Source organism: Schizophyllum commune, assembly GCF_000143185.2.
Source record: "Schizophyllum commune H4-8 unplaced genomic scaffold SCHCOscaffold_9, whole genome shotgun sequence".
In the NCBI taxonomy this organism is placed as follows: Eukaryota; Fungi; Basidiomycota; class Agaricomycetes; order Agaricales; family Schizophyllaceae; genus Schizophyllum; species Schizophyllum commune.
Genome location: NW_026089546.1, coordinates 1,609,945 through 1,637,677, shown reverse-complemented (window position 1 = coordinate 1,637,677; position 27,733 = coordinate 1,609,945). Strand labels below are relative to the sequence as shown.

At 55.9% G+C, this 27,733-nt stretch overlaps 13 protein-coding genes across 13 annotated transcripts; 7 read left to right on the top strand and 6 right to left on the bottom strand.

Annotated features, from left to right (window-relative positions):
• Positions 1-467: 467 nt before the first annotated feature.
• On the top strand, positions 468-2,695 carry SCHCODRAFT_02703966 (cytochrome P450; the record flags this gene model as incomplete). The annotated part of the gene is made up of 14 exons (XM_050346982.1): positions 468-660; positions 723-831; positions 887-951; positions 1,011-1,020; positions 1,078-1,221; positions 1,277-1,429; positions 1,500-1,587; positions 1,637-1,750; positions 1,799-1,984; positions 2,035-2,099; positions 2,171-2,189; positions 2,240-2,341; positions 2,394-2,548; positions 2,608-2,695. The coding sequence occupies 14 exons, from the start codon at positions 468-470 to the stop codon at positions 2,693-2,695; spliced, it is 1,491 nt and encodes a 496-aa protein (XP_050198910.1).
• Positions 2,696-3,297: 602 nt separating this feature from the next.
• On the top strand, positions 3,298-5,516 carry SCHCODRAFT_02703965 (cytochrome P450; the record flags this gene model as incomplete). Its single annotated transcript, XM_050346981.1, has 14 exons — positions 3,298-3,490; positions 3,551-3,659; positions 3,713-3,777; positions 3,840-3,849; positions 3,899-4,042; positions 4,096-4,271; positions 4,318-4,403; positions 4,457-4,570; positions 4,619-4,804; positions 4,856-4,944; positions 4,994-5,012; positions 5,063-5,164; positions 5,218-5,372; positions 5,429-5,516. The coding sequence occupies 14 exons, from the start codon at positions 3,298-3,300 to the stop codon at positions 5,514-5,516; spliced, it is 1,536 nt and encodes a 511-aa protein (XP_050198909.1).
• A 156-nt stretch (positions 5,517-5,672) lies between these two features.
• Positions 5,673-6,450, bottom strand: SCHCODRAFT_02635107 (uncharacterized protein). Its single transcript, XM_003029402.3, has 4 exons — positions 6,165-6,450; positions 6,041-6,107; positions 5,933-5,988; positions 5,673-5,879 (listed from the first exon to the last, which is right to left on the bottom strand). Exons 1-4 carry the CDS (start codon positions 6,291-6,293, stop codon positions 5,838-5,840), a joined length of 294 nt encoding a protein of 97 aa, XP_003029448.1. The 5' UTR covers positions 6,294-6,450; the 3' UTR covers positions 5,673-5,837.
• Positions 6,451-7,284: 834 nt separating this feature from the next.
• On the bottom strand, positions 7,285-8,371 carry SCHCODRAFT_0111595 (uncharacterized protein; the record flags this gene model as incomplete). The annotated part of the gene is made up of 5 exons (XM_003029401.2): positions 7,285-7,310; positions 7,363-7,454; positions 8,001-8,061; positions 8,118-8,184; positions 8,240-8,371. The coding sequence occupies 5 exons, from the start codon at positions 8,369-8,371 to the stop codon at positions 7,285-7,287; spliced, it is 378 nt and encodes a 125-aa protein (XP_003029447.1).
• Positions 8,372-8,425: 54 nt separating this feature from the next.
• SCHCODRAFT_02635102 (uncharacterized protein) lies at positions 8,426-8,795 on the top strand. Its single transcript, XM_050345849.1, has one exon. It carries the CDS (start codon positions 8,432-8,434, stop codon positions 8,774-8,776), a length of 345 nt encoding a protein of 114 aa, XP_050198908.1. The 5' UTR covers positions 8,426-8,431; the 3' UTR covers positions 8,777-8,795.
• Positions 8,796-9,383: 588 nt separating this feature from the next.
• SCHCODRAFT_01101025 (uncharacterized protein) lies at positions 9,384-9,830 on the bottom strand (the record flags this gene model as incomplete). The annotated part of the gene is made up of 4 exons (XM_003029400.1): positions 9,384-9,425; positions 9,481-9,536; positions 9,587-9,665; positions 9,705-9,830. 4 exons carry the CDS (start codon positions 9,828-9,830, stop codon positions 9,384-9,386), a joined length of 303 nt encoding a protein of 100 aa, XP_003029446.1.
• A 677-nt stretch (positions 9,831-10,507) lies between these two features.
• SCHCODRAFT_02635092 (Metallo-dependent phosphatase) lies at positions 10,508-12,768 on the top strand. The gene is made up of 6 exons (XM_050345848.1): positions 10,508-10,788; positions 10,840-11,026; positions 11,086-11,254; positions 11,310-11,671; positions 11,726-12,016; positions 12,069-12,768. The coding sequence occupies exons 1-6, from the start codon at positions 10,732-10,734 to the stop codon at positions 12,554-12,556; spliced, it is 1,554 nt and encodes a 517-aa protein (XP_050198907.1). The 5' UTR covers positions 10,508-10,731; the 3' UTR covers positions 12,557-12,768.
• A 141-nt stretch (positions 12,769-12,909) lies between these two features.
• SCHCODRAFT_02635089 (uncharacterized protein) lies at positions 12,910-14,837 on the top strand. Its single transcript, XM_050345847.1, has 5 exons — positions 12,910-13,492; positions 13,542-13,636; positions 13,688-14,031; positions 14,078-14,645; positions 14,697-14,837. Exons 1-5 carry the CDS (start codon positions 12,988-12,990, stop codon positions 14,703-14,705), a joined length of 1,521 nt encoding a protein of 506 aa, XP_050198906.1. The 5' UTR covers positions 12,910-12,987; the 3' UTR covers positions 14,706-14,837.
• A 330-nt stretch (positions 14,838-15,167) lies between these two features.
• On the bottom strand, positions 15,168-16,660 carry SCHCODRAFT_02549924 (uncharacterized protein; the record flags this gene model as incomplete). The annotated part of the gene is made up of 3 exons (XM_003029399.1): positions 15,168-15,867; positions 15,918-16,219; positions 16,274-16,660. The coding sequence occupies 3 exons, from the start codon at positions 16,658-16,660 to the stop codon at positions 15,168-15,170; spliced, it is 1,389 nt and encodes a 462-aa protein (XP_003029445.1).
• Positions 16,661-17,064: 404 nt separating this feature from the next.
• On the bottom strand, positions 17,065-19,230 carry SCHCODRAFT_02510264 (DUF747-domain-containing protein; the record flags this gene model as incomplete). The annotated part of the gene is made up of 8 exons (XM_003029398.3): positions 17,065-17,241; positions 17,289-17,430; positions 17,481-17,701; positions 17,750-17,911; positions 17,960-18,288; positions 18,344-18,494; positions 18,545-18,823; positions 18,874-19,230. The coding sequence occupies 8 exons, from the start codon at positions 19,228-19,230 to the stop codon at positions 17,065-17,067; spliced, it is 1,818 nt and encodes a 605-aa protein (XP_003029444.2).
• Positions 19,231-20,658: 1,428 nt separating this feature from the next.
• SCHCODRAFT_02510481 (uncharacterized protein) lies at positions 20,659-22,738 on the bottom strand (the record flags this gene model as incomplete). Its single annotated transcript, XM_003029397.2, has 9 exons — positions 20,659-20,705; positions 20,763-20,919; positions 20,987-21,279; positions 21,341-21,500; positions 21,550-22,132; positions 22,183-22,211; positions 22,262-22,525; positions 22,574-22,586; positions 22,638-22,738. 9 exons carry the CDS (start codon positions 22,736-22,738, stop codon positions 20,659-20,661), a joined length of 1,647 nt encoding a protein of 548 aa, XP_003029443.1.
• Positions 22,739-23,362: 624 nt separating this feature from the next.
• SCHCODRAFT_02549916 (uncharacterized protein) lies at positions 23,363-25,669 on the top strand. The gene is made up of 5 exons (XM_003029799.3): positions 23,363-23,686; positions 23,740-24,491; positions 24,539-24,587; positions 24,640-25,092; positions 25,145-25,669. The coding sequence occupies exons 2-5, from the start codon at positions 23,751-23,753 to the stop codon at positions 25,588-25,590; spliced, it is 1,689 nt and encodes a 562-aa protein (XP_003029845.1). The 5' UTR covers positions 23,363-23,686; positions 23,740-23,750; the 3' UTR covers positions 25,591-25,669.
• Positions 25,670-25,779: 110 nt separating this feature from the next.
• SCHCODRAFT_02549913 (uncharacterized protein) lies at positions 25,780-27,360 on the top strand. The gene is made up of 3 exons (XM_003029798.3): positions 25,780-25,790; positions 25,840-26,023; positions 26,077-27,360. The coding sequence occupies exons 2-3, from the start codon at positions 25,986-25,988 to the stop codon at positions 27,077-27,079; spliced, it is 1,041 nt and encodes a 346-aa protein (XP_003029844.1). The 5' UTR covers positions 25,780-25,790; positions 25,840-25,985; the 3' UTR covers positions 27,080-27,360.
• The last annotated feature ends 373 nt before the right edge of the window (positions 27,361-27,733 follow it).

Sequence of the window (27,733 nt, the reverse complement as noted above, 5' to 3'; positions counted from 1 at the left end):
AATGCTTAGCCTACCTGGAGACTCATGACCGCACGCCAATCGCAGCCTCACACGGTACGGACATACGTACATAAGTACATGTGAGAATTCCGGCGCCCTCTTACTACTTTGCTATCAAAGACTCCCGCTTTCTATGCTGTCGATTGAAGCGTACCCGCACGATGCTGACCATGTGACATACAGCATACCCCACTCTATGATGGAGTCGGTCATTGGGAAGGTACGTCCATTGTCGTGATACATTGACGATCCGCTTCTCTAATCACTGACCTTCGTTCTTAACCAGATCATGCGGCGTTTCTGTGCAGGAGCGCTTCGCGCTGGTGAATGGCTTTCCCGCAGTAAGGTCATTGGACACAGGAGTGTGTCTTTCACGGAGGTTCCTCGTCGCCGTCGGGACATGTGTATCCTCTGCGAGGTATAAGGGTCCGCCTCCGCGCGCCTGTCGTCCTCCGCTTCCGGATACTATGGTCTTCTTGGACTCGCCTCAGGTCGTAGCGGCATTGATTGCTCTGCTCAGCGCTGCTGCGCTCTACCTTAGTCATCGACAGCGATCCCCGCTTCCTCCGGGACCCAAGAAGCTGCCGCTCGTCGGAAACCTTCTTGACTTGCCTTCTAGCTACGAATGGGAGCAGTATGCGAAGTGGGCAAAGGTGTACGGTGAGTAAAGTGCTTCCAAAGCGCATCCGAGCCATTTCCTGACCTACTTGTTATGCACATAGATACCGACATCTTGCATTTGAGCGTTTGCGGGCAGTCTATCATCGTTCTCGACACATATGAGGCATGCATGGCTCTCCTAGAGAAGAGGTCAAAGTATTACTCAAGCCGGTGCGTGCCAAGAACCCTCGATGACGCTGGCGCTCGCTCAGCGAAATCTCTACAGACCCGGCCTTACGATGGCCATAGATCTTGTGGGTTTCGATTTCAACATTGGATTCATTCCATACGGTACGTTTCCCTCGTGGCCTCAGTCAGGGCACTGCTCTGAAGACCTCTTCTTCGACTAGGGAACAGATGGTGAATAATCTCCTACGGTTTGGTAGAGCGTTGTTCCCATTAACTGACCAATACCAGGCGAGCGCGACGGCGCCTAATCCACGGGATGCTGCACACTACGGCGTTCCAGCGCTTCAACCCCATCATACTTCACTCCACACACGCTCTCTTGAGAGCTTTGCTGGTCGCTGGTGAGGATGATCTGGAGGCGGAGCTTCGTCAGTAAGTTATATCCTTCTAAAATTCCGGTGTATATTGTATCTCATGCGTGTTATAGCATGGCGGCTCGCGTCATTCTGGGCGCCACGTATGGACTCGATATTCGCACCAAAGAAGATCCGCATGTCCTGAATGCAGAGGCGGTTCAGGGTTATCTGACAGCTTGCGCGAACCAGGGATCATACCTCGTCAACAGCATCCCGATCCTGAAGTACGTGCCAGAATGGATGCCAGGTGCGAGCCTTCCGCATGCGCGTTACTACATGATCTAACATCTGCAGGCGCGATGTGTTCAAGCGACAGGCTAGGGAATGGAAGGCGCATGCGCGCTACATGGTCGACACGCCCTTTGCAGAAGTCAAGAGCAATGTACGTCGTGCACGATTAGGCCCTTTGAAAATCCTCACACTGCTTAAAGCTCTGCGAAACTCCCTTCGCTCCGTCGGTCGCGTCGTTGGCTTTGGAAAAGGGTATACAGCAGGACGTCATCAAGGACGCCTGCGCTACGATGTACATGGCGGGGACGGACACCGTGAGCCCTTTGCTCGGTTTGCTCGCAAAACTGTAGTGACATGAACAGACCGTTTGCGCTATCCTCAACTTCACGCTCGCGATGATGGACCATCCCGAGCACCTCGAGCGTGCCCAACGCGAACTGGACGCAGTCGTACCTGGACGACTGCCCGACTTCGCCGACGAAGAACACTTGCCCTTCGTGACAGCTATCGTGTTGGAGTCGCTGCGATATATGCCTGTTACACCTGTGGTAGATCGGTTGATTGCGTGGCGGACTACCAGGAGATGACTTGCTCACAGGCGATTGCGCACTACTACACTGGCGAGGAACACGACATGTACAAGGGATATGTGATACCACCCGGGTTCTGTGGTCATTCCTAATGTATGGTGAGCGTCGACGCGTTGCCCCGTGTGAGGCTCACACTTTGTACAGGTCGATGGCGCACGATGAGGTCGGCGGCTCTGACTCCTCGATGATCAGAACGCTGATCTGTGCTCGCAGGAAGCTTACCCGGACGCCTACGCTTTCAAGCCGGATAGGTTCCTAACCTCCGATGGCAAGATCAACCGCGACGTGCGCGATCCCAGCGTCTTCGCCTTTGGGGTGAGCTATACCAGACCTTGTGCTCATGCTTCTAATCGTGCATCGTGCCCAGTTCGGACGTCGCATCTGCCCAGGTCGCCGCCTGGCCTACGCGTCGATGTGGCTAACAATTGCCTCCATCCTGAAGACCTTCGACATCCGCAAGGCGAAGCGCGCGGACGGCTCGGTCATCGAGCCGCCTAAGGAATGGGTGTCGGGCTTGGTGTAGTACGTCTATCATGCGCCTTTTCCGAGGGCGCCCGGCTTACAGAACTTCGCCGTCGTAGCCTCTTAAAGCTGTTCAAGTGCCGGCTTGTGTCTCGGAATGCTGAGACCCAGGCTATGATACGCGCGACGACGAATGATGCTTGTTGATCCCTTTCGTTGAACGACCGAACGACGACGCGGAGCATGGGCATACAATAGGCGGACCCGATGTAATGACGGGATGAGGTAATTCAAGAAAATCTTACAATTGCGGCGGAACTCGCTTGTGAGGTTGGTAATTGGCCAGATACATACGTACACGCTCATCTGTCGTCTTTCGATGGCGCTGCATTGCCTCACCATAGCAGACGAGTGAGGCGCTACCCTCAGTGCTATCTCACGATAAGCAGCTGTCCATGCCGTCAACTGCGGAGTCGGACGCGATGCTATTCATGTGAGTGTACGAATACCCCACCCTCTCGACGAAGCTGGTTTCTGAACGGTACGTCGATTGCGCTAATTCACTGCCAATTCACTCCTTTGATTGACATCCTTCAGCCCCCTCCGGACCATGCGGCGTCTATGCGCAGGGATGAACGACGCAAGCGGCCTTTCCTTGATGTTGGAAAGGTTGTCGGACGCACAAGTGCGGCTTTCACGCTCATCACTGTCAGGCCAGGCGCGTAGGTCGGTTATAAGAGCGCCCCGTGCCTCTCCCCTCCTCCCCGCGCGCGGCTGACTTGCATCATCAGACATTGAGTCCGGCTACCATGGCTCTCTCGGAGTCATCTCAACTCTTTCTGGTTCTCATTGCCGTCCTCGCCTCTGCTATATTCTACCTCAAGTTCCCCAAGCGATACCCACTTCCTCCGGGGCCAAGGAAGCTGCCGATCCTTGGGAATCTCTTCGACTCTCCTTCCAGCTACGAGTGGGAGCAATACTCGAAATGGGCGAAAGAGTACAGTGAGCGTATTAGCTTCAGAGAGTACCTCACTGGTGCTTGACCTTTCCTACTTCGAATAGATACCGATATCTTGCATCTGGATGTCTGTGGCCAGTCGATCGTCATTCTCGACACGCACGAAGCGTGCACAGCTCTCTTAGAAAGAAAGTCGAAGTATTACTCGAGCCGGTACGAGATTCGTCGCTTACGCTGACGCTCGAGCGCTGATGTGGGTTACTCAGACCGGGTCTCACAATGGCCATAGACCTTGTGGGACTCGACTTCAATGTTGGGATCATTCCCTATGGTGCGTCTTCTGCTAAGCCCTTGATGACGGCGTCAACCTTATACGTTCGATTCGGCGACTAGGGGACAGATGGTGAGTTCCCAGCGGTCGCGCTGCGATAACCCACGCTGATTCGCCCAAGGCGAGCTCGACGACGCTTGATCCACGAGATGTTGCATGCTAAAGCAGTCCGGCGCTTCGACCCCATTATCCTTCGTTCTACCCACGCTCTTTTGGAAGCGTTGCTCGGCGCAGGCCAGGATGACCTTGAGCAAGAGCTTCGACAGTGAGTCCTTTTTGTACTTCTGATATTCAGAGACATCCTCACTCATGTGATAGCTGGGCGGCTCGCATCATCCTTGGCACTACCTATGGATTCGACATCCAAACGAAAGACGATCCGCACGTGTCGAATGCTGAAGCAGTTCAAGACTATTTCTCGGCTACTGCGAACCAAGCATCGTACCTCGTCAATAGCATACCCATCTTGAAGTATGTACCGGAGTGGATGCCAGGTGAGTCTTCAAATATGTGCTTGTCTACGTGATCTGACGCACGCAGGCGCGGCGTTCAAGCGACAGGTGAGGGAGTGGAAGGATCATGTGCGCTATATGGTCAATACACCCTTCGACGAAGTCAAGAACAATGTGGGTGTGTCCTCTCTGGGCGACCCTTTGATAACTGAATCCATCGGGTGCAGCTTTGCGAAACCCCTTGCGCGCCGTCCATCGCATCGTTGGCTTTAGAAAAGGGTATAGAGCAGGACATCATCAAGGACTCCTGTGCGACGATGCACATGGCTGGAACTGACACGGTAAACCTTATTCTATCGGAGATTTATTCAATGAGATGACCTCTCCAGACTGTCTGCGCTATCCTGAACTTCACGCTTGCCATGCTGGATCATCCTGAGTTACTCGAGTGTGCCCAGCGTGAACTCGACAAAATTGTTCCCGGGCGATTGCCTGACTTTGCGGACGAAGAGCGCTTGCCTTTCGTCACTGCGATCGTACTAGAGTCGCTTCGGTACATGCCCGTCACACCCCTGGTAAATCATGCAGCTGCGCAACAGACTACTGGTAGAGCTGACTCTCCGCAGGCTATTTCGCACTACTTCTCTGGCGATGAACCCGACTTATACAAGGGGTACATGATACCGCCAGGTTCCGTAGTCATTGCTAATGTCTGGTGAGTGCCTAAACATCGATGAGCTACCTTGAAGAACACTCGTGCCTAGGTCAATGGCTCACGACGAGGTTAGCAAGATTGGCTTCTCGCAAAGTAGTACACTGATGAACGTCAACAGGATGTTTACCCGGATCCCTATGCTTTCAAGCCAGACAGGTTCTTGACTGACGATGGCACAATCAACCGAGATGTGCGAGACCCATGCGTCTTTGCTTTCGGGGTAAGCGGTCCACCGCGGAATCCTCCTACCTTATAATTGTGCATCGACCCCAGTTTGGACGCCGCATCTGCCCGGGTCGTCGTTTGGCCTACGCTTCCATCTGGATTGCGATTGCCTCCATCCTGAAAACCTCCGACATCCGCAAAGCGAAGCGCGCAGACGGCTCGGTCATTGAATCGTCGGAGGGGTGGGCTTCTGGCTTGGTGTCGTACGTCAGTCGCTGGCTTGGAGAAGGTCTCGACTCACAGACCTTTGTTGGTGCAGCCTCCCGAAGCCCTTCAAGTGCCAACTCACCGCGCGGAACGCTGAAGCCCACGCGATCATACGCGCGGCAGCAAACAATCAGTATTGATTCATCAAAGGCGTGGGATGACGAGTTGAAGGGGACTTCCTTGAATGATTGTGCGGGTTGCCGTGATGAAGGTCGTCTGTTGGATTAACTGTCGCTCAAAACTATCCACCTTACCTGCCGCTATTCCAAGGATAATAATCGACTTGTCGCCAGTAGTCGAGTGCAAGCATAAGAATGCATGGTAAATCATTAACATACAAGCCCACAACTTGAACCCAATAAATACGAGATAAACAGCGCCCCGGGGGTATATTAGCCGCCTCAGCCTCATCAACGTCGCCAATGGAAGCTCAAGAGCTTCGAGGAAGGCGCATTCATTGCTCAGAAGCCGAACTCGCGCAGGCACTGCTTGCAGCTGTCGGGCTGTCGAAGGAGTGAGCTTCGCACAGTCGGTGCACGCGAAAAGCGGTACTCACCGCGTTGGCGATCGTGGAGACCGCCGCAGCGAGGCACTGGGCGTCGGCGATGACATCTAGAAAGGTGTCCAGCGGGTCAGGCGGAAGGGGGAAGGAGGATTGGCGCACTGCGCCCGAGAGAGGCCACAGCCTTGCCGCAAGAGCTGACGTTGCTCGCGAGGGACTTCGCGCAGTCCTATCATGCGAGAAGGTTCGTGAGCTACAGGGAGAAAGCATGGTTCGCGTAGCTTACCAGGATGGGGCACGAGATATGGTCCGCCAGCTGGTTGCCGGCGACGACCTCAGAAGAGATGATGTCGGCAGCAGGAGCGGCGCTGGCAACGGCAGCGAGGGCGAGAGTGAAGACGGCGAAGACCTTCATGATGTTCGAAAGATTGACTGAGTCAAGGAGGGTTGAAGGAGTGAACGTGGAACTGAGCTGGCTAGCTATGTCGAGAAGCAGAGCTTTTATATACCTGGGCAGGCGGCAGGTGATACGCAGGAGTGGCCACAAATCCGGTGGAAGCCCTCGAGTGGCGTTCTAGCAGTCAAAAATGTCGACGCCGTCCTGAATATTCCGCATTGCTTGGAGAAAAGATTTCATGCCGTCGGCCACAAGGAAAGGTTCTCCGCTTCCTCTGTTGATGAAGACGCGAGGAAACTTGTCGCAAAGTCGTTCTATATATGCCGGTGTATAGCAGGGAAGCCCTCCCGGCACAAGCTCGAGAGACCTCCAATTTCCAGAAGTGCTTGGCAGCGCCAGAAGCGGCGCGAAAGACCTCGTGGCCTCACCCCTGATAGCAAATTGGACGGCGATCCACGGATTTCCTCGCTCGATTCTGGTCGGAGGGTAGTAAAAGTAGGGCTCTGGGGGGCTTCCGGGACGGGTCTGTGGCTGGTTTGTTTCTATGTAGTTCTCATCGCATCGTAGCTTCCAACGCCTTAACCAAGGCGTCGGCGGTCGTTTCGCCTACAGTCTGAAGGGCGGTGGAAGATGGAAGCAAAGTGTAACGGCAGTTGCCGAAACGTTGGTCGAAGCAAAATAGAAGCAAACACGGACACCCAACTTGAGTCGCTCCCATCGCCCACTTGACTTTTCAAGTGAGAGATTTCGAGAGAAGAGTCAACTTGATGTACGCTCAAATATACTTCCCACGTTTTTGTTCCATCCACACCGAGAGCTGCTGTCACGAGTGGGAAGCCAAATGCCAGGTTGTCCGATAAAAGGTGCCACGCGCGGCATAAATATTCCAAATAAATAGTAACAACATCGACAGGAGTACCCCTGAGGGTGGTTTACACGGGTATCGTCGCATACAACTGAGGGTATACTAGGTTGGAAACTCCTGGACCGACTTTACAGCCCGAACTCGCTAAGGCACTGCTTGCAGCTGTCGGGCTAAGGAGCAGTCAGTAATTCAGGAACATCCATCAACAAAAGAGTAACATACAGTTGGGGACAACCAAAGTCGACAATTTTGGATACTTTGCCGGAAAACTTCGGACTTTGTAGAAAACGACGCCTTTCGATGAGGGGAGTAACCTAAATAAATCTTAGACCGAACGGCTCTGCCGTTCGCCCACAAATCGCGATTTATTGTTCGAGGGGCCCAAAATATTGGCCACCCCTCATTTCTGCCCCTAAATCCAAGAAAAAATGGTTTTTGAACGCCTTTCGCCCATGTCCGTCCGTTTACGCGGTCGTAAAGTGACCGGAGCAACGCCGAAAAGCGCTCGAAATATTAAAAATGCGTGACGTTATGCATGTCTGTCACACCATCGTTACAGTGACGGTAGCTGGGGATGGTCCGCACCTTGCTCGCGAGCTACATTCAGCAAGCTGGCGCGGCATGGATATGGTCTACGCTCCATAACTACGAGCTTTTCTTACTTTGAGCGCTGCCGGCACTTGCCGAACGCCGTTGAAACTGGCCCAAAAATTGGCCACCCCCGAAAAGGGGTCCTAAAATCGCGGAAAAATCGTTTTTGGGGCTTTTGAGCTCTTCTGAGTTCATTTCTGAGCTCAGATTCCCGTTGGATAAAATATTTTATGCTCCGACACGATTTGTCGACTTTGGCTGTCCCCAACTGTACAGCGTTGGTGACGGTGGACACGACTCCGGCGAGGCACTGAGCATCGGCGATGACGTCTAAACAGGTAGCTTTCAGCAGGCGCTTCAACATGGCGAGCATGAGATAAACGTACTGCGACCAAGGGAAGTGGCCGCCTTGGCGCACGAGCCAACCTTGGACGCAAGCGCCTTGGCGCAGTCCTACACAAACGTGCTTGATTAAGGGTGGAGAACAGTCCGACGGCGAAGGACATACGAGGATGGGGCAGGAGATATGGTCCGCGAGCTGGTCACGGGCAACGAGCTCGGGGACCGCAATGTCGGCGGTGGGGGCCGCGGTAGCGACAGCGGCGAGCGCGATGGTGAAGAGGGCAAAGGAGAACTTCATTGTGAAGGAGAGATGTTGTTAAGGCTGAAAGGAACGAATGTGGATGTGCGGTGGTTAAAGATGTGGGGAAGAGCATCCTGCTTTTATACCCTACTGACAGCAAATACCTCGACCAACTCATCGGACTGTGGCGCATCTCTGGTGCAGGCGAGGACGGTAGAGACAGCGACGCCGTATGGCAAGCGTCCTCTGGCTGTTCCAGGCGTCAAGCGCTGCGTTGAGACACCCGTACCTTTCCTTCTCATGCGTTCCCCTGGTTTGGAGACCCACGAAGGGAGAGTCTGGCTTCCAAGCACTCCGAATGACGGACAAATCGACACCACCGGAGGCGAGAGAGAGAGCGACTTCCTGTACCACCGGCGACATGCAGACTTGCCAAAACATCAAAAGAACGAAGCAGAGTGAATGGAGAGGTGAGGCTCGGTGTCCTTCGTTCGGCATCCCGCGGAGAGCTTGACTTCACTTCGATTATAGGGTGAGCGCTAGCAGTGATTAGTGCTTCAACCTTGCGTACCGGAGCAGTAACATCTAACCCTAAAACAAAGCGAGTCATATACGATCGCGCTTACTCTCACGACGTCAGGCAAGACGCGTCCGCTAAGCGGTAGATGGCGGTAAGAGCCAAGTTTGGTGCGGCGTTTGCCGAACTGCAGTTGAGCATCGAACGAACGGGAACAAGTCATGCCTGTATGTTTGGCAGCGACTTCCCTCTGTCTATCACTTTCTCTCTCGGTTCATGACGTTGCGACTAGTATTCCTAGATTCTGAATACTAATTTGTAAACCGCGCTTCCTACCATATCCTAATTTTCGGTTGTATGACAGCGGTTTAAGACTTCATAGGTTCGCACACGAACTGGTATATGTTCGGGATATAGATACAGCAAAATGCCAAGATATGGGTATACATAGGGCGAATAAATACGACAGGACCCTTAGGTGGCACGCTCGAGGGCCCTACATCCACTCCCGACCCTCCGGATCCCGGAATCGACGGACGACATGTAGGATATCTACAGGCCAAACTCGTCGAGGCATTGCTTGCAAGAGTCAGGCTGGAGATAATCGTCAGGGAAGCTGAGAAGTTGGGTGTAGTGTTGAACAACGCACGAGACTAGTGACCGTCTTCACTGCCGCCGTCAGACAGGAGATGTCGGCGAAGATGTCTATGGGAGATTAGTCAATCTGTAGTGCGGCACAATAGTTGTGAGCTTACTCGCTCCGGCCGTGGCGAGCGCAGCGCCGCAGGTGGCCACAGAGGGCGCAAGGGAGCCCAGGCACGACTGCGGGTTGCACTGAATCGAGGGCGAGGAGTGTTTGCGATGGGGGCTTACCACAAGGGGGCAAGAGATGTGGTCGACGAGACGGTCACGGCGGACGAGCTCGGTGGCATCAACGTCCGCGGACGCGTAGGCCACGGCGGCGAGAGCGGCAGTGAAGACGGTGAAAGAGAGCTTCATGACTTCGAGAAGGATCGAGACAAGTAGGGAGACGAGCAAAGGAGTGCGTTGATGACAGAAGTTGAGCCTTCGATGCGCTTTATATGTTTGGAGTTGTGAGAAGAAATTCTTCACAAAACGCAGGCTTCAGGTCGCAGCAAACTAGCGTGGCGACTTGCCGTTTCCGGGTTCTAGCTTGTGTATCAGCTTTTCTCCAGTCGCGCGAGCCATCGCTTGGGGTGGGCCAACACAGACGAAGAAGGAGTGATAAGTGCACTCTCGAGAAGACCTTCTGAAGCGCCGACACTTTCGGAGTGAAGTGCAGTATCCGGGCTCGAGGTTTACGACGCAGTGTGGCGCATGGCCGGCTTTCTGGGTCAAGAGAGTATTGAGTTGAGATGTTTTGAGGGTATAGTTTGGGAAGGAATGTCGGGCTACAACAATGATGCAACGGAGAATGCCGATGCTCGGGTTAGACTAGTAGGAGAAGGGACATCTGAGGGGTGGGCAGTATACGAAGAATAATCCCAGGGCTGAGAGCGAAGGTCGCGTCTGGGTAGGGAAGCGTGGGGCCCATAGCGATGAGTACGTGACAGGTGAACGTAGAGACAAAGGGTGTGGGACTTTCGACCGGAAGAGGAAGCCCGAAGCGTACAAATATTTGGTCTCCATCAATTGATGCCCGTCCTCGCGTCCGCCGCCACTCTTCATCCCTCTTCTTCAACGCATCTTCGCAGCCTTCGACGACAACACACCTTGTCTCATACGCGAAAATATCATCAGTCTCCTTGTCAATGTTGCTCCTCCATCAAGCTCTCGTCGAAGATTATGACCTGGCTTGACTCACGACGATCCTGCAACCTCGGACGGCCAACGACTGGCTTTCCTTTGTCCTGATCCCCATACCCATAAGTTATGCCCCATGGCAGAAGATGATGTCCACGAAGTAACAATCACCTTTGCACATTTCAACGACGTCGTACGTCCTCATGCTATCTCTCCTCTTCCCCTCACCGACAACCTGCGGCAGTACCACATCAGTAACGCGTCCAGAATCGCGCGCTTCTCTGCCACAGTATCTGAAACAAAGCCCGATCTCATCATCTTCAGCGGGGACGCGCTCAGCCCCTCCCTTGAGAGCAGCATCTTGAAGGGGGAGCACATGGTCCCCGTACTCAATCACCTTGGCATAGACGTCGCTTGCTATGGAAATCATGGTGCGCTCTACGACCCAGTATCCTCTGCGCCTCCTTCTGATACCATGCTTTCCCGGCAGACTTTGACTTCGGCGAACAGCGCTTTACAGAGCTTTCCGCACAGTGCAACTTCCCATGGCTCCTTTCTAACGCCTTCTCCTTGAGCAATTCCCTTCTTGCGTCCGCGCACCCTCATATCATCAAACAAGTCGGCCCCCTGCGCGTAGGCTTCTTCGGTCTGGCTGGGACGTGCGTTCCTCTTTCCTCCTGACATGGGGACTCAGCACGAGCCTGTCCACTGCAGTGACTGGCCTTCCAATTGCCAACATCTTCCCTCAGATACGCACATTGAAGATCCAGCAGAATGTTCAACTCGCATGGCCGCTCTGATGCGCGAAGAGTATAACGTAGACGTCGTAATCGCTGTCACGCATATGCGGATGGAAGAGGACTTGGATGTGGTCAGCCGCTGTTTAAGCGTCGATCTCATCCTAGGCGGACACGATCATGACCACATGATTCGTGGCTCTCGGTACACGGAGAGCAAGAACCACGCTGAGGGAGACATCAAGGTCGTCAAGTCCGGGACGGATTTTCGCGAGTTCAGCGTTGTGAAGGTACACGTTGATAAGTGCCAAGACAGCTGGCGTATCCGAATGGTCGAAGGTATGCGTCCTCTCTATCTTTCTACCGTGGTTCCCAGCTTTACAACCCTTCCAGTCGATCGCGTACAAGAAAACGACTTCGGAGCAGAAGACCCGCGCACGCTCGCCATTATCGCCAACGTAGACCAGCGTATCGCGTCCCTCTCGCACAATCGCATCGCTTACACTGCGGTACCCCTTCACGGGCTCACATCGCACGTTCGAAGTGCGGAAACGAATCTCGGCAACTTGCTCGCGGACGCGGTGCGCGCCTACTATGACACCGACATCGCGTTCGTCAACTCGGGAAGTATACGATGTGATAGGGTCATCCCGGTCGGGGCCTTAACAGTGAGGGATATAATAGGTGAGCAAACGCCTTTAGCAGAGCGTAGATGAAGCTCACTGAACGAGACTAGACATCGTCCCGTTTGCCAACCCTTGGGTAGTGAAGCATATACCTGGGCGACTCATCCTCCAGGCCCTCGAGAATTCCGTGTCCGACATGCGGAGCGATGGCCGGTTCCTGCAGCTCTCCGGCCTCAACATCGTCGTCGACTTCAGCCGTGCCGAAGGGCAGCGTATCTTGTCAGCCCTTCTGTCCTCGGGCGCACCTTTGAAAACCGACACCGCGTACACGGTGACGATGCAGCGCTTCATCGCAGAGGGCTTTGATGGCTACTCCCTCTTTCGTGACGCGGTAAACTTGGTTGATAGAGAGGCCGCAGTAACGGACACCTCGTTGCTAATGGCGCTCTTATCATCCGAACGTCGACACGGAGCTGACAAGGCCAGCGACGGAAGCGACGAGAGGCTGGTTCGTGCGGCTCGAGCGATTGTAGTGGGGACGAGGGAGGGATTGCCAGTTTTGTCGCCGGTGGTGACTGAGAGGATAAGGACGGTGTAGCGGTGCGAATCGTCGCTGGAGGTGCGAGGGATCGCAAAGCGTCGGTGGCGAGGTCACCGATGCCGCTGTGGCGCGCAAATTGGACTGCGCGTTGGCGGCCGGGAGCGGTATATGGGGGTCAATTATATCCTTGATTGTGCCGCCCGAGTAGACCCTCTGAAAACATTGTACTCGAGTATATACCTTGCAATGCCCATCTTCTTGCTCCCAGAACCGTGTCCTTGGCTTGGAGTCCGGCTCAGAGTCTTGGCCTCACGAGTCCCATTTTCCAGGCAACGATCAGTGACGGAGGGCCTGTTCCTGATGAACATATCCACCACGCGCGCAGCAGAAAAGGAGCCTATTTCCGTCTCCGTGCGTTTTCCCGCATCCGACATACGCGCGAGTATTATAGCGCACTCGGGCGAGGCGGCTTGATGCTCTGAACGTCCATGAAGCCTGCGCTCGCTGTCCTCGCCGGCGTGCACATCGTCCTCTCCGTCCTTGGCCCCGTCCTGCTCGCGTGCTACATCTACAACCGCGCCTATGGGTACTGGTTGGACCACGTCGGGAACGGCGTCTGGGAGCCTGCGTGGCCCAAGGCGCGCACGCGCTTCGTGCTCTGCATGGTCACGGTGCCCATCTGGGGGCTCTGCATGGCGGGGGGAACGCTGCTGTGGGAGACGGGGAAGCGAGCGTATGCGACGTACAGTGCGCGCCACTGGCGCGCGTACTACCGAGCCCTCAACGACACGGACGAGGATCACTCCAAGACGCGCGTGCGGGTCAATAGGGGGGAGGGGCGAGGAACCTGGATCGCGCTCAGCGTCTATGGCAGCTTGGCGCTGTGGGGGCTGTTCCTCTTGGCGACGTACGAGCAGCCGGTCGATCATCGGTTCAAGCAGGACATCGCGCTTGCGAACAGGTCCCCCCGACCAGAGGGATATGGGGATGGCGGTGCGTCGCACTATCCATCCTTCCATCTCACTACTGACCCATCCCTCAGAGAAGGTGTTCATCGCTGCCATGTTCCACAACAACGCAGGGGTCATACCCTACTGGACCGAGCAGTGCATCAAGCTCATCCACTACCTGGGCACCGTGCGCCATTCCCCTTCCCCCTTCCCTTCGTCTGACCCAATCCATTCACAGGACAACGTCTACGTGTCCATCGTGGAGTCGCACAGCACCGACAACTCCCCCGACTTGTTGCGCCAATTCGACGCCGCTCTATCAGACTTGCACGTCGAGAAGCGCATCCTTGTGAACGACAAGTCAATATCTCGCCCATCCACCATGGATACTTCCCCCGCGCGCATACAGTACTTAGCCGCCGTGCGAAACCTCGCGCTAGAACCTCTGGTCGAGCGCGGCGGATTCGAGCGGGTGCTATTCAGCAACGACATCTTCATCAAGGCCGAGTCCATGCTCGAGCTGTTGAAGACCCGTGACGGAGACTATGACATGGCTTGCGCAGTGGATCTATCCTTCTGGGGGTGCGTGTAATCGCGGGATAACAGACCCACTCTGATGTTTGCGCAGACTGTATGACGCGTGGGTGGTGCGCGACAGTCTAGGGAGGATACCGTCATCTTTATGGCCGTATCTTGCTGACGAGGAAGGCATGAGCGCCATCAAGAGGGACGAGCCAGCGCCAGTCTCCACTTGCTGGAATGGCATTGTGTCGATCCGAGCAGACCCCTTCCTTCCAATCCATCTCCGAAGACCGAACAGTCTGTCCATGAAGCCTCTTTCGCACCCATTACCCGAGAGCCATCCGGCCTACCCACAACCGCCCGACCTGTCCCCCGCCGGCACGCTGCCCCTCCGCTTCCGACACTCCTCCCCCAACGAATGCTTCTCATCCGAGTCCTTCAACCTCCCCTACGACCTCCGCCGCCAGTTCGACCTCACCGGGATCTACCTCAACCCGCGTGTCATCACCAGCTACGACTGGAACTTCTTCGTATGGTACAAATACGTTACCCGACACTGGCTGGTGAAGTGGTTCATCGAGCGCGTCGAGGAGGGCGCCGGGATGGAAAACGCGCGGATGATCATCGGCGACGCCAACAATATCTGGACGTGGGACGGGGGCGAATGCCAACCCGTGCGCTCCTTTCATCTTATGGCACCAGAGTACACACTAATATCCCCGCAGTGGTGGTAGCACGAGGTTACCGACTGTCTATACCCCATTGGATGCCAACGACGCTCGCTTTGTAATGTAAGAGGCCGATTCGGAAGAAGATTCAGATCCAGGAAGACACCGTTGTGTTGGGTCCCTTTGTAAACGGCCAAGTCAGTGCACCTCGGTCTACCTCGGTAGTTCGGTAATCGACCATGCTAATCTTGCGCCGTTCACAGGTCAGATCTTCTGATCCACCTGCAGATAGATCTCTCGTGTCACATTCCGAAAATAAGAAGACAAATGGAAAACCTCCTCGCTCGTGGGTGCCACGATTTTTGAACTCCCAGCGCCCCGTCGCCCTTCCCTCGACATCCCGAAGTCCTCAATCTGTACCATTGAAGTTAACGATATCGATAGGCCCTCCTAGTTATACGTGTACATGCCGCCGCCCCGTACATATACAGTCCGCGAGCTGTTGTATTCCTAGCCACGCACCGAACCTTACACGAACATAATATCCCTCGTGCGTCCCCCGTCCGCGCCCAGCCGCAGCGCCGCGATCTGCGCGCTCAGGCTGGAGTACCCGTTGCCGATGAAGACATCCGCGCGCCGCGCGAGCTCGACGTCGACGGCGACAGCGTAGTCGCCCTCGCCCTTTTCCAAGCCAAGCGTCCCCGAGTGTGTTACGCGGCGCATGGGCCCGCCCGGCCAGCCGGCGGCGCGTGCGTGCACGTCGCTCAGCACGGCGGCCTCGAGCTTGGCCAGGTGAAGCTTCACGAGCGGGTGGTCCCACGCGCCGTCGTGGAGGATGTGGAGGACGCGGAGCGTGCGACTTCGCGCGTGCATGTCGATGAGGTCGAGGATGCGCCGGAGGGAGGGGTAGCAATGTTCCATGACGGAGGAGTCATTCCCGGTGGATAATGGAGGTGAGTATACGGAGTTGTAGAGTTCGGGAAGGGTAGCCCAGGTAGTGAATCCGGTGTGGTCTTTTGCGAGGTAGCCGCAGTGCGTCTCGAAGTCACCTCTGCGAAGATGTATGGCCATGTAGGCATCCCCTTCTGGATTGGTTGGCGACCGTAGGTTGAGATTGGCCTGCGTGCGTGCAATGGCGACGCTGATACCGTCCGACCAATAGAAGTACTCTTTGAGGTAGGCCTGATAGGTCGGCCATACGATATGCAACCCGGGAGAAGCAAGAAAGCTTCAAGAAGGTCAGCTCTTGCGTCTCAAGCAATCCTGCAAGTCACTCACTTCCACGATAATATCTTGTTGTCCACAACCAGGCAGCGTGCCGTATTCGCCTCAATCTCCGCCTTCGCCTCCGTCCAGCGGGTTCGATCGCTCTCTGAGTTTATGGTGATGTGCGTGCGCTCCGCTTCCGGGCAAACCTCGTCATACACGGTACTGCTGACCGTGTCTGCGGTCACGCCAGCGAGGAAGGCGGACAGAGGCACGAAGGAGTGCTCGCCGCGCTTTCTCCAGACGAACGGCTGGTAGACGTACGTTCGACGCGTCTCCAGCGCGAGATGGTGATATAGAAGGATTTCCTGCACCTGGCGTAGTGTGAGCGGACGACCGGAGAAGACTCATCCGTCTGGGAAATTTACCTGATTGTTGAAGCCAGCACCCTGAAGTTGCTTGAAGAGCACAAAACGCTGCGGGCCACGTTCCTTCTGAAGTAGCGCCCGCGAGTGTGCCACCTCTTGCTTTTCGAGCGTAGAGTATAGCGCATATGGTGGCCAATCGTACGTATACAGACCGTACAAGACGAATAAAAAGACAGAAAATGAGAGACTGATGTATCGCACGCGACGCGACTTGCTCAGGGATATTAGGGGCGCAGCTAGGACCACTACGAAAGCGGCGACGGTCACGACGAGCGCCGCGATACGCCGGGCGAGAGTCCGTGCCACTGCGGGTGCATTGGCGCACCAGGTAGTTGTCCGAGCAAGTAGCAGCCGAAGACGCGTTCGTACGCGAGTGAGAGTAGACATGAAGGTGAGCAGGAGATAGAATGGCAGCTGCGCTTTTTCGTCCTTCAACACAGCCCCGGCCGGTTTCTCGGACGAGCGCAGTAAGCAGCAACTCTAGTCCAGCTGCGCTTCCAAAATAGGGCGATGGTGCTTTATACAGATTAGCAGCACAGAAGACGTCAAGTCAGAGCAGAGAGCATCCTGTGGGCTGTATAGACCTGTCCCACGGCGAAGCAAGGTGATGGTAGAACAGAACCAGGGGCGAAGGCAACAACGTCGCGGAGTTCAACTCGGCAAATTCCGGCCTGTTTCATTTCGGGCGCTCGGAACTTCGGACCGCGCAACGACAAACGAGCAAACAAATCCCAGCAAATATTCCAGTTGCAGAGAGTCCAATCACTATTATACACAGATCCGCGAGTAGATCACCAGATCCTTTTCACCATCGTGAATCGCGTCAGGTCCTCGAGCTTTACACGAGAACGCTTGCCTTTCCCACCCGCAGATGGCGCCGAACCTGACGGTCGTTCACCCATCTCGGGAACGGGTGGAACATCGTCGCGCGAATCGTCAAGAATGTCCTTGAGCTCGCGGTTGTATCGCTGAGAGTGGTCAGAGATGTGAGTGAAATAGATGTAGAGCGACATACCTGTTCCTCCTTCCCCTCGCCGATTGGGTCGCGACCAAAATCGTTAATCACATCTGCCTTCTCTCGCTCCTCCACGCCCGCGTGCCGACGCGTCGCATAGCTGATGAGGTTGACGCCGATGATAATCTTCACGACGACGAAACTAACCAGCATGAGTTAGCGAGAACCTACTGCACAAATCGTACGACTCACCAGACCCAGAGCAATACTCCGATGGCGGCTAACTTTAAGAAGTGCGCAAGCTCAATTGCAGTGACCTCTGCATCCGTCCACGAGGGGGAGACGCTCTCAGCATGCAGCGAGAACAACAGCGTCAACGACTGCGAGCCGATGAGTACGGCGAGGACCGCTAAGGGTAGTGACGAGAAGCCAAGCCGACGAGCGACCAGAGGTGCTTGGTCGACGTAGGTATGCTACAGGGAGTTAGTACTCGAAGCCCGGAGAGCGAAAGGTGGGCATACCTTGCGAGCTCGTCTACCAATAGCACTCCCGCATGCTAGATCCCTACATAGTACATCCGCGTATCGCTCGTATACTGACGGTCGTATGTGATTAAACTTCGTGATGAACGCGTGCTTGAGCCAGTCGACAACCATCTCGGACGCCAGCACAGTCAAGACAGGCTACAGGGAAGGTTAGCCACGTCCCTCCATCACTATGAAAGTACGCACATAAGATATGGTCCACAGCACGTTGTTACCGCGGAACCACCCGAAGCTCTTGGGAAGTACAAAGCCCTGCGAAAAGTCGAACTCGGTCCCGCTCAGCTCAATCAGGTTCCTGAACGCGACCACCACGAGCATGAGTGCTAGTGTAAAGCGCTCGACGATGTCGGCGCAGGTGATCTGGAAGAGGTTGTCCTTCTCGAACTTCTTGAACACGGAGCCCTTGATCTCGACGAATTGATTCGACAAGAGCAGCGTCAGCAGCGCATGGTCGTATGAGTTGACGGCGACGTTCAGAGATATCATCTGGTAGACCATGACGAGTGTGTGCATTACTGGACATTTTCGTTGAGGAATACGCAGCAAATGCGAAACTGGCAAGCGACGCACCATTGTATGCCAGCGCCAAAACAAAGTACATCATAGGGCGGAAGGTGTGCACTGTGACTGGCACCCTATGTGATAGCGGCTCCAGTGTAGATCGCGAAAACAGACAATCGAGTATGTCCTGCCCTATCGAAGCGCACAGTCGGTCGGCTATCTGACAAGTCGTGGGCGTTGGCTCAGAACATTGGCAAGACGAACACGCACCTCCAGTGCGTTGAAGATCACATAAAGTTTGATAGTATCCTGACCACGGATCGAGTGATAGATTTTGCTGGCATCCGTCAACGGTGTCAATATTGCGATCGACGACAGCAGCAACGTGGCGCGCAAGAGGTCAGCCTTTTGAGAGGGAGGGAGTGGCGGCGCTTTGGGTGAGAACATGTTCGAGCATAGGCGGAAGAAGGCAAGTGTCGCGCGTATAGGCAGGATAGTAAATGTGTACAGGAAGGAGTCGAAGCATAGAATGAACCCAAAGCCGAGGAGCTATACGCGACGTCAACGATCGGTGCAAGGAAAGAAGTACCACTACGCACCTTCTCGATCGCGATGGGTATACTGAGGAAGTTGCTCACTCGCTCCCACTTCATCTCCTGATGCGAATCGAAATCCGTCGCGAGCAGCTCCTCGCGCAAATAATCCCAGATCGAGAACGGCGCGCTCGACTCATGCGGTAGCATAGAGTACGACGGTGACATGGGTATATCTCCAGGGGACTCCGGACCCACTGGGCTCGTCGCGGGGATCGGGGTAGGCGGCAGCGAGGAGTATACCAGCGGTCGCTGATCTCGTCCGCGGCCGCGGAAGAAGTGCCGCTCCGAAGTCTCTAGACCATCGCCTACGTGGGGGAACACGTCGCCCGTGTCGTGGCGTTCGGAATAGCCGCTATTCATACTGTATTCCTGTTCATACGGACCGAAGTCATGCGTTTCGTCGTGCCCGTGGTCATGATCATGGTTCGCGCCAAGCTCGGGGGAAGTCGCGGCGGTCTTGTTGCTGCTTCGCCTGCGTGCAAAACTGGGTCCCAAAGACGAGTATTTGTTGCTGGGGAATGAGGATGTGGTGGTCGACGACAGGGAGAAACGCCTCTTGGGCTTGCGCGACCGACGTGATGGAGGCGACATCAAGGCCGCGTACAAGCGCACATTGGCACGTGTCCCGCGTTCTGCCATCTCACGTGCTGTCACGTGCACAAGTTCAACTTCGATGGTCGCGACGAGTCGTGATTCGAGCGTAAAGATATGTCTTGGTGTTTTGACTCCATTCAAAGCTCACAGAACCATACGGGTCGCTGCTTGCTCGAGCAGACGCTCGCAAGTATGTAGCTATGGATCTTTCTGCCCGTTACCTGGTAAAGGCGAGACTTGCACGGTCGGCAAGTTAGGCTACGCGGCAAGACATTCCAATGCAGCAGACATCGCAAACTTTCCCAAGGAGGCCATGAACCTCAGCAGCTTACGCCGCGGTAGCTGTCTATCCGTTATTGTGTCTGTGTAGCACCCACACCTCCCCGATGTATACCGCAAGACGAGTCCTCGCCAAACCAGCCCCACTGACGCCGAAGGAGCGGCCTTGCGGTCAGATGCTGCCTGGCTGTGCTCGGTCATCAACAGCAGTTGCAAGCACGACGGAGCCCTTATGTGCGGACACAGTACAGTATATTGAGAACATCGGCACGGCCCATCCTCCGTCCGCCCTGCACCGCGTCCATAGTTCCGCCCTTTAGGCGACCGGGCCGCCGCGAACATGCATTCAGGAAGAATCTCTGAAAGAGTCGGAACCTTCTTCACAAGCGTTTTCTCAAACGGGGACATCACACTTCGCGGCGGCCGACGAGAAGATCGGATCGCGGAGGAGCGTGAGAAGCCGAAAGTGCAAATCAATGGGAACCAATCCGAAGGTGTGCTTTATGGGGTAAGGAGTGATTGGCATTCGATCAGGCATCCCCGCAGGATCAACGTTCGGGATCTGCAAGTCGGCGACAACTGTGGTTGGAGAGGCCGCCGCGGACGATGAAGCAGAGGGCCGGGTACAGTGGGTCGCGCATGGTCAGGAATTTCACCTGTAGCCGCTGTCGAGAAGAGCTGATTTTCCATCGGTCAAGCAGAAGGAGAGGGTATCATACAAGGTCTGATATTGATTCGGCGACGGGTGTGAGTCTAGCTACATGTCGTATCGCAGAGTCCGTATCACACGCGATGTAATAGAGATGGTGTCCGTGGAGAAGCCAAGGAAGCAAGCCTGCAGCGTCCAAGACGACTCGAAACGCGTCCGTTACAACTCCCGAGAAAGCGTCCACGAGTGCGTATGAGGATCCAGCCCTAGAAAAGAACACCCTCGGCTGCAACAACCAACTGATACTGGGCCTCTATAGGGGCTGTGAGTTGAACGGTGACGGACCATGAGGACGAGGGGAGGGACGCACCCATAAGCGGAGACGCGAACGACGGCAGCGTCATTAGCAGCGTACATCGGTCGAGATCAGTTTGGATATCCTGAGGGCTGACACTGATGCCCACCGCACCCAGCGCCAGCCGGCCCAAGGTCCACTTGAGAACGCGAAAGACGGTCGCCAGAACGGTCTATGCAGTCGTCAGCGAACAGCCTCCGACCTTCACGGAGAGGGGATCCGGGAAACCGACAACGTACCGCCATCAAGGGGCTCATCGGCGGCAAGGTCTGTACGTTGACCGCACCGAAGACAGAGATGACGGCGTGCGCCGCAGTCACGCACTTCATCCAGGAGGGCCCCGACGTCTCTGCGAAGACGCCATGCAGGCGAATGAGGCCCGCGTTCGCGAAGGAGTGCGCCGTGAGATAGGCGCGGATTGCGGTCGATTGGAAGCGGTCCAGGCGGGGAATGGATGTCCGGAAACGCTCGAGGAAGTAGTCGTGAGTGGAGAATGTCGACGCGTATGTTTCTGTGTCGTCTGCGGTCATATCTTGGTTCGTAATCAGTCTGGTGCTCTCATACGCCCATTCGAAGGGAAGGAGAAGACGTACTAGGACGATACTGCGTAGCAAGGCTAGCTGCACGCTCGTAGAGGAAGGACGCCTGCGCCACAAGCGCCATAGGCGTATATTCCCTCAGCCCGCGTTCAAGGAGGGCTGGCCGGAGGTTGCGCAACGTTTGACCAGGATTCGTCATGAAAATAAAATTAGGCTGAAAATTCATTAGCGTCCGAGGGCAGCTTGTGTGAGCGTGGACGCACCTCAGCGTACGCGGCGCTCTCCAACGGCCAGGGCACGTCGACCTGTAGCCCATTGTCGGCAGCCATAGGCGACACGAACTCGCCAATAACAGACGTCGCGTTGCATTGCATGAAGACAGTCCAGAATCCGCGAATGCGCTCGCCTTCCTCAATGAAGTCCAAAGCCGGTGGCAACTTGAACGACTGCGACAGAAATCCCGCGGTCGGAGAAGCGCCTTGACTATCTTTGTGGAGGCCCATGGCAAGCGACATGCCGGTGGCGGCCGCGAGAAAAGAGATGGCTTCGAGGCAGCGGTTATGACGGAAGAAATAGGTGGATAGGAGGATTTTGGCCTGGATAGACTCCAACAGGACGCCTGGAGACGCAAACGATATGGGTTGCGCGCTGTGCACGGCGGATTCGGAGAATCGCGCCTCGTGTTCCGCCCAGCGCTGGCCCGCGAAGTGTGCGCCCCAGAGGTATATGGCATTGCGCAGCATCGGGAGGGGGTGATCCGTGAGAGGGGAGGTGATGTTGTCTTGCACGCGACCGAAGTCGAGGAAAAAACCGAATTCTTCGGCGTGAGGACGGAAGGCCGCGAGACTGTGGGTATAATCAGCGAGCTATCGAGCAAGACTTCATGAATCGCCCACAGGATTTGCACCGACGATGGGGATAGATCCTGGAGGTATAGATTAGCTACAGAAGATCCGGAAGAGGGGAGCGCTATACTTCTTCGCGAGCATCTGGCGCTGCAATGACGGATGGGGATGAGCGAGAAGACTCAGCCACTGGCGATGAAGGGGCCGCGTATGGGTTGACGAGTGGCACCTCCGGGTTGGGGTCTTCCAACTCCTGTATACGGGTTTGAAGTCGAGAGATAGTGGCCTCCAGGATCTGAGTCTTTGAGGGGCCAACATCGGCGTAGTTGCACGGGTCGTTCGAGCGAGAGGAGCGTTGACATTGTCCGCAAATGGGCTTCTCGCCATCGCAGCGCTGTCAAGCTGTCAGGCACTGCAGACGAAGATGAAGAGAGGTACTCACGACCTTGCGCTTCCTGAGAAGATCCTGTCAGCATGAAGGAGGACGTGAGGTAGTAAGGACGTACCTGCAAGGACCACAAGCGCGGCCTCTCACCAGCCCCGAGCCCGAACCCGAGGGGGTCTGTCTTCCAGTGGTGGGAGGAGAGGTGGACATTCGGCGGGCCATGAGTACGAGTGAATGAATGAGAGTGTCACATATTTATGCGTCTCGACTAACGCAATTGCTGCATGTACACGTTCAGGTCATTTTCATAAGCTAATTTGGTTCCACTGCCTGTCCCCTTGCCCCTGCACCTGGTTGCTTCTCTTGATCCAACGGCATCATCACTTCTGGGAACCGACGTGCGGGATTATGCACTGCACCCCGCACCAATCAAAACGCTGCGCGGGCCCGTCTATCGATGATTGTAGAGTGCGTCAATTTCTATGCGTTGGGTACGCTGCATGACCTGAACGCGGTTATTACACCGACGGCGGTTTTCCTTGGCGGCCGTCGAATACCCAAGAACCAAAGAACACCTGGGTGGTGACACCCATCTCTGATGAGGAGAGCGCTGAGGGCCTCAAACTCGGTGGGCGGTAGGCCGGAGGCCGTTGGGCAAGACAATGGATGGAGGCGGTGCGTTTCCACGATGATCACCGGGGCGTGCCGATCCGAGATGTGATCGGGTGAGCCGTCGAGAGTGTCGCGAAGGACAGGAAACCCAGTGCGGTGATCGTGCTCGTCGAGGACAACCCGCCGCAAGTCCGCCACGGACAGGGCTGCTGCGACGCCACAAATCACTCCCACCGACGACCGCGGAGCCCACAGATTATGTCATCGCCATGAGTCGACGCTCTGACTTCAACACATACCCATCACGCTGCCTTTCGAAATCATCGTCTAGCCGCGCTCCCAACCCATTCGTTCGAAGCGTTACCCGGACAGCCTCACTTACCCCGCTCCGTCTTGGATCGGATAGTATCCTCCAGCGACGGCTGCCGCGGAAGAGTTTCAAGCGGGCCCGAACACCTACCATCGGACGCCATAACGCCTTTGGGCCCTGTCTTCCCGTCGCGACCGCTGCAACTGAGTTGGAGTCGCTCAAGACACAGTCTTCATTGATTTAATCTCGTAAGTGAACAATAGACGCCTCCTTGCCAACCTCGAGCCGATTGTTTTCGTAGACAATAACCATATGGGACTTGCTAGAAGATCGAAGCCAATCGACGGAACTATCCCCGTCGTAGCTCTCCTATACTCGGATGAAGAGCTGAATGCTAGCCAGGACGGGGTTGGTATCTACGATGGACCCATTAAGTCGCCCGACCATCAATCAGGCGTTATTCACCTCACGTCTCATCGACTTATCTTCGTGTCCGATACACAGCCTGAAAAGTTCTCGTTTTCTATCGACCTTGCAGATATACGGCAAACTGAGTATTACGCTGGCCTGTTTACTAGCTCAGCAAAGGTCACCTTGGTCTTCGATAACGCACAGGCCGCGGCCAGTCGCACCTCAGTCGAGGATGACGACTGGGGAGGCTGGACTTGTCACGTCTGCGATAATCGTAACCCTCCTGGCACGAAGTCTCGTCTCTGCGCGCTGTGTGGGGTACCCAAATCCGTCGATTCTTCCCCGCGAACAACAACCCCAGTTCCCGCGGTTGCCAGCCCAGCGCTTGCGACGAGATCGAAGTCATGTCCAGCATGTACATTCATCAATCATCCTTCTATGCGCGAGTGCGAGATATGTGGTACCCCTCTACCTTCCGCTAGCTCCTCGACACCTGCACCAAGTCTGCCTAGCGCACCACCGCCAACCACATCCGCGCCCGACTCCAACATCGTCAAGATATCCTTCCGAAAATCTGGCGATAAACCGTTCTACGCTGCTCTGAAGCGCGCACTCACGGCAAAGCGCTGGGATGTCACCAGAGTGAGTAAGCACCTGTCATTTGCGCATCGTGTGCTGACGAGCGCAAGATGCCCTCGGGCGCGGTCCCGCCCTTGCGCGAAAATCAGTCCGGAATAAGTAATTGTGTGATGCTTCCTGCGCCAGCATCGTAGTTGACATCTTCCACCAGATTCTCTGCTCAATACTCTCGCGGAGACTTCCTCCAGCCGTACAACCCACCTGCAGGCAGCGCTGGGCGATCTGGAGGCGCTTCGACTGCGGGCAAATGACATGGTCCGCGTTGCCACCGAAGTCAGTGAGCGCCTCAAATCAGCAAATGCCCCGCCTGTGGACACGACTGGTCTCGCGCTTCCCGATAATTCTATAGGGTCGGCACCGACGACTGAAGCCGAGTCTGAGCTGATTTCCTCGCTTTCATCATTGGCTTTGACGACGCTGAAAGCGACGCCGGTCACGCAAGATATGATCAAGGACGAGGAGAAGTGGATGCAGGAGTTAGCTCGGGAGCTCGCTTCGGTATTGCAAGGCGACAATAGCAGCCAGAGGGGCGGCTTGATGAAAGCGCGTGGGATAATCGCGCTCGACGAGGTATGGGGCACCTGGAATCGCGCCAGAGGCGTCGGTACGTCTCTCCCGTTCATACACAAAACCCATGACCAACGCCCTTGGCATAGCGCTCCTCCCTCCCTCGACTTTACTGTCAACGGTCCCCCTCCTCCCGGCCCACACCAACCCGAAGATTCGCAGTCGCCAGTTCGCCTCCGGACTCAAGGTCCTCCACACACCGCACTACTCGACCCCCTCCTTCAAGACGCGTTTGGACGATTACCTGTGGGAGCTCGGGGATGGAGAGGCCGTGAGCGACCCTGATCGCGAGGCAGAGGCAGAAGAAAGTCTGCCACGGCCGCGCGCCATGACGGTGACGGAGATCGCGGCGAAGGAACAAGTCACTATCGCGCTTACCCAGGGCATGATTGAGGAGATCGAGGCGGAGGGCGGGATCCTGCGCGACGATGTATCGTCTTGTGCGCTTACGGCTGGGCAGGGTATCGGGTGGGGAGCGGAGGTTCGATGGTGGCCAAACGTGGTGCTTCTTTACTCGTGGGACGGGCATGAGTAGCCTGTAGATGTAACAGAAAATTGCGGAGAGGCAGAACTGGCTTGAAGTCCTACCGATATCCGCAAAAGGCAATTCCGACATCTATCGGCACTCGCCGAAATGCACGTGGGTAAGTCCGGATTCGCGAACAAAGGACTCGCGTGGGCCGTGCGCGGCTCTCTCTTTGCGTCAAGGACCTGTGACGGCAGGCGCCAATTTAGGTATTAATTTTGTGCCTCTTTGTGCGTGCAACATTACTGAAAGCTTAAGGACTGCGCGTTATGAATGCTGCTTGGGTGTGTGCTTTTGTCATGAACGGTCCAACGGCACAAACAACAATGCGCTGGACCAAGTTATAAGGCCGCGCGGGGCCTGAAGCGAAAGCTTCTTCGACTGTTTTCTCTCCCTCTCTAACCATGACCATCGTCGGCGGAATCACGACTCGTTTGCGTAGGTTAGTAGGTCCGGTATCGTTTTGTGGCAACCCTCGCCTGACTTGGCCATCAGCAACTCTTTATTCAAGGGGAAGAAGAAGTTGCGCCACTCTGCGTCGATGCCCCTGGACCTGTTATACAATGGATACGACTTCGCCCATCCCCATGACCCAACGTTCGTGCCTGCAGGCGAACGCGTGGACGAGCCTGGCGCTTGCCACACAATGGAGGGGACCCCGGGAGCGTCGCAAGAGACCCTAGTGCCACCCATCGATCGCGCTGCCCCCCGCGAGGGCGAGGCGAGCTCGTCGCACACAGTCGACCAGAAGACCTCGTCGGTGGAGCCGATGGACTCTATAGAGTCCCTGCGCGAAAGCTTCAAGCTCTTGGACGAGTTCCCTCAGGTCACTGTTATGGTCCTCCCCGATACATACGTCGTCCCTGATGGTTTCCCTACGGAGGACCAGTTGTTACTCCCGAACATGACCGACGAGCAGCGTTGGAGGGTAAACGGGATCGTGTCTCTCAGGAGAGGGATGAAGGAAGGGTTGGTTCAGGGTGGCACGTCGTACACGCGCAGGCAGCGGGTGCACTGCCGCACGATGTCCGCGGGGCAGTCGTACTCGCGGCCCACACACATCGCGTACCCGGACCTATTCCCTGCGCAGGCCCCCGAGCCTATACACGCCCGAGTGGCACGCTCGGACCTGCAACGTTCTGTGAGCGACAGGGTGCCCACCCGCCGCCACGAACACTACTCTCGGCAAGGCGCACAAAGCGTCCCGCTCGACGTCAGGGATCCGCCGCCGCGCCACGAATCGCTGCCGCGCCCCGGATCGCCCCCACGCCAGGAATCGAAGGAGCTCCATCGGTCTGGGAGCACGAAGTCGACCACCCCACACTCGCCGCTGCGGCGGAAGCGCGCGCAGCTCGAGCTTCGGCCGGGGCACAAGCCGAATGCACTCTCGGACTCTGTGTTGACGTCTCCGCCTGAGCGGTGGCCTCTGCTATCGAGGGCCGTGTCCGCTTCGGATAGGTCACGAAAGTTGCATAGACCGGGCCCGCCAAGGATATGAAGCGCAGATAAACGCCGCCGAGGACGACTTCTAACGCAGCATGGGCGTAGACCGTCCTGATACCCTGGGAAGGCAAGGCTTCACCCTGCTTCAGGCTTCATGGCAAGCGCGGCCACCCACGCATACTTTATGAATGAACCACTAATGCTACGAACGACGCCCTTGATGAGTACACGATCAGTTACGAGTAGACACGAATGGATGGTTGCAGACGTACCATGTATTTTTATGCCAGCGGGTCTGGACAAAGAGACGATCGTAAACCAACAGAGCGTTTGATGAGAGGATTGAAGGTGACCACAAAGGACCCACAAGGACCCACACGCTTAGTAGTCCTCACTGACCATTGTTCTCGACACTTCGCCCCGGCAGCGCTGCTTTGCCACAAAACGTCCTCTCACCTCCATAAACTCCAAAACACGCATCGAGGCTCGCTTTTCATTGCGACCCATGACCCGGGGGCCTGCGCGCTACAGACCGCGCGCTAACCCGCTTTGGCACCACCGCCTATAGCATCGAGGCTAATGTGGTGCCGAGGGTCCAGCTGACCCGGTGCCGCGCTTAGATCTGCGTCTTTGTCGCTGAAATGGAAGAGCCTCGTGCAGTCCATGAAATGGCCCTGTGAGTGGGTATAAAGACATGGGGTCGGAGGTG

Coding starts and splice junctions, on each gene's coding strand:
- SCHCODRAFT_02635107 (XM_003029402.3), bottom strand. CDS start 6,293: ATGAAGGTCTTCGCCGTCTTCACTCTCGCCCTCGCTGCCGTTGCCAGC. Junction 5,989..6,040: donor TGTGGCCTCTCTCGGGCGCA/GTGCGCCAATCC, acceptor ACACCTTTCTAG/ATGTCATCGCCGACGCCCAG. Junction 5,880..5,932: donor TCTCCACGATCGCCAACGCG/GTGAGTACCGCT, acceptor CTCCTTCGACAG/CCCGACAGCTGCAAGCAGTG.
- SCHCODRAFT_02635102 (XM_050345849.1), top strand. CDS start 8,432: ATGTGGGGAAGAGCATCCTGCTTTTATACCCTACTGACAGCAAATACC.
- SCHCODRAFT_02635092 (XM_050345848.1), top strand. CDS start 10,732: ATGGCAGAAGATGATGTCCACGAAGTAACAATCACCTTTGCACATTTC. Junction 11,027..11,085: donor CGCTTGCTATGGAAATCATG/GTGCGCTCTACG, acceptor CTTTCCCGGCAG/ACTTTGACTTCGGCGAACAG. Junction 11,255..11,309: donor TTCTTCGGTCTGGCTGGGAC/GTGCGTTCCTCT, acceptor TGTCCACTGCAG/TGACTGGCCTTCCAATTGCC.
- SCHCODRAFT_02635089 (XM_050345847.1), top strand. CDS start 12,988: ATGAAGCCTGCGCTCGCTGTCCTCGCCGGCGTGCACATCGTCCTCTCC. Junction 13,493..13,541: donor AGAGGGATATGGGGATGGCG/GTGCGTCGCACT, acceptor CCCATCCCTCAG/AGAAGGTGTTCATCGCTGCC. Junction 13,637..13,687: donor TCATCCACTACCTGGGCACC/GTGCGCCATTCC, acceptor ATCCATTCACAG/GACAACGTCTACGTGTCCAT.
- SCHCODRAFT_02549916 (XM_003029799.3), top strand. CDS start 23,751: ATGGGACTTGCTAGAAGATCGAAGCCAATCGACGGAACTATCCCCGTC. Junction 24,492..24,538: donor AGCGCTGGGATGTCACCAGA/GTGAGTAAGCAC, acceptor GACGAGCGCAAG/ATGCCCTCGGGCGCGGTCCC. Junction 25,093..25,144: donor GAATCGCGCCAGAGGCGTCG/GTACGTCTCTCC, acceptor CCCTTGGCATAG/CGCTCCTCCCTCCCTCGACT.
- SCHCODRAFT_02549913 (XM_003029798.3), top strand. CDS start 25,986: ATGACCATCGTCGGCGGAATCACGACTCGTTTGCGTAG. Junction 26,024..26,076: donor ATCACGACTCGTTTGCGTAG/GTTAGTAGGTCC, acceptor CTTGGCCATCAG/CAACTCTTTATTCAAGGGGA.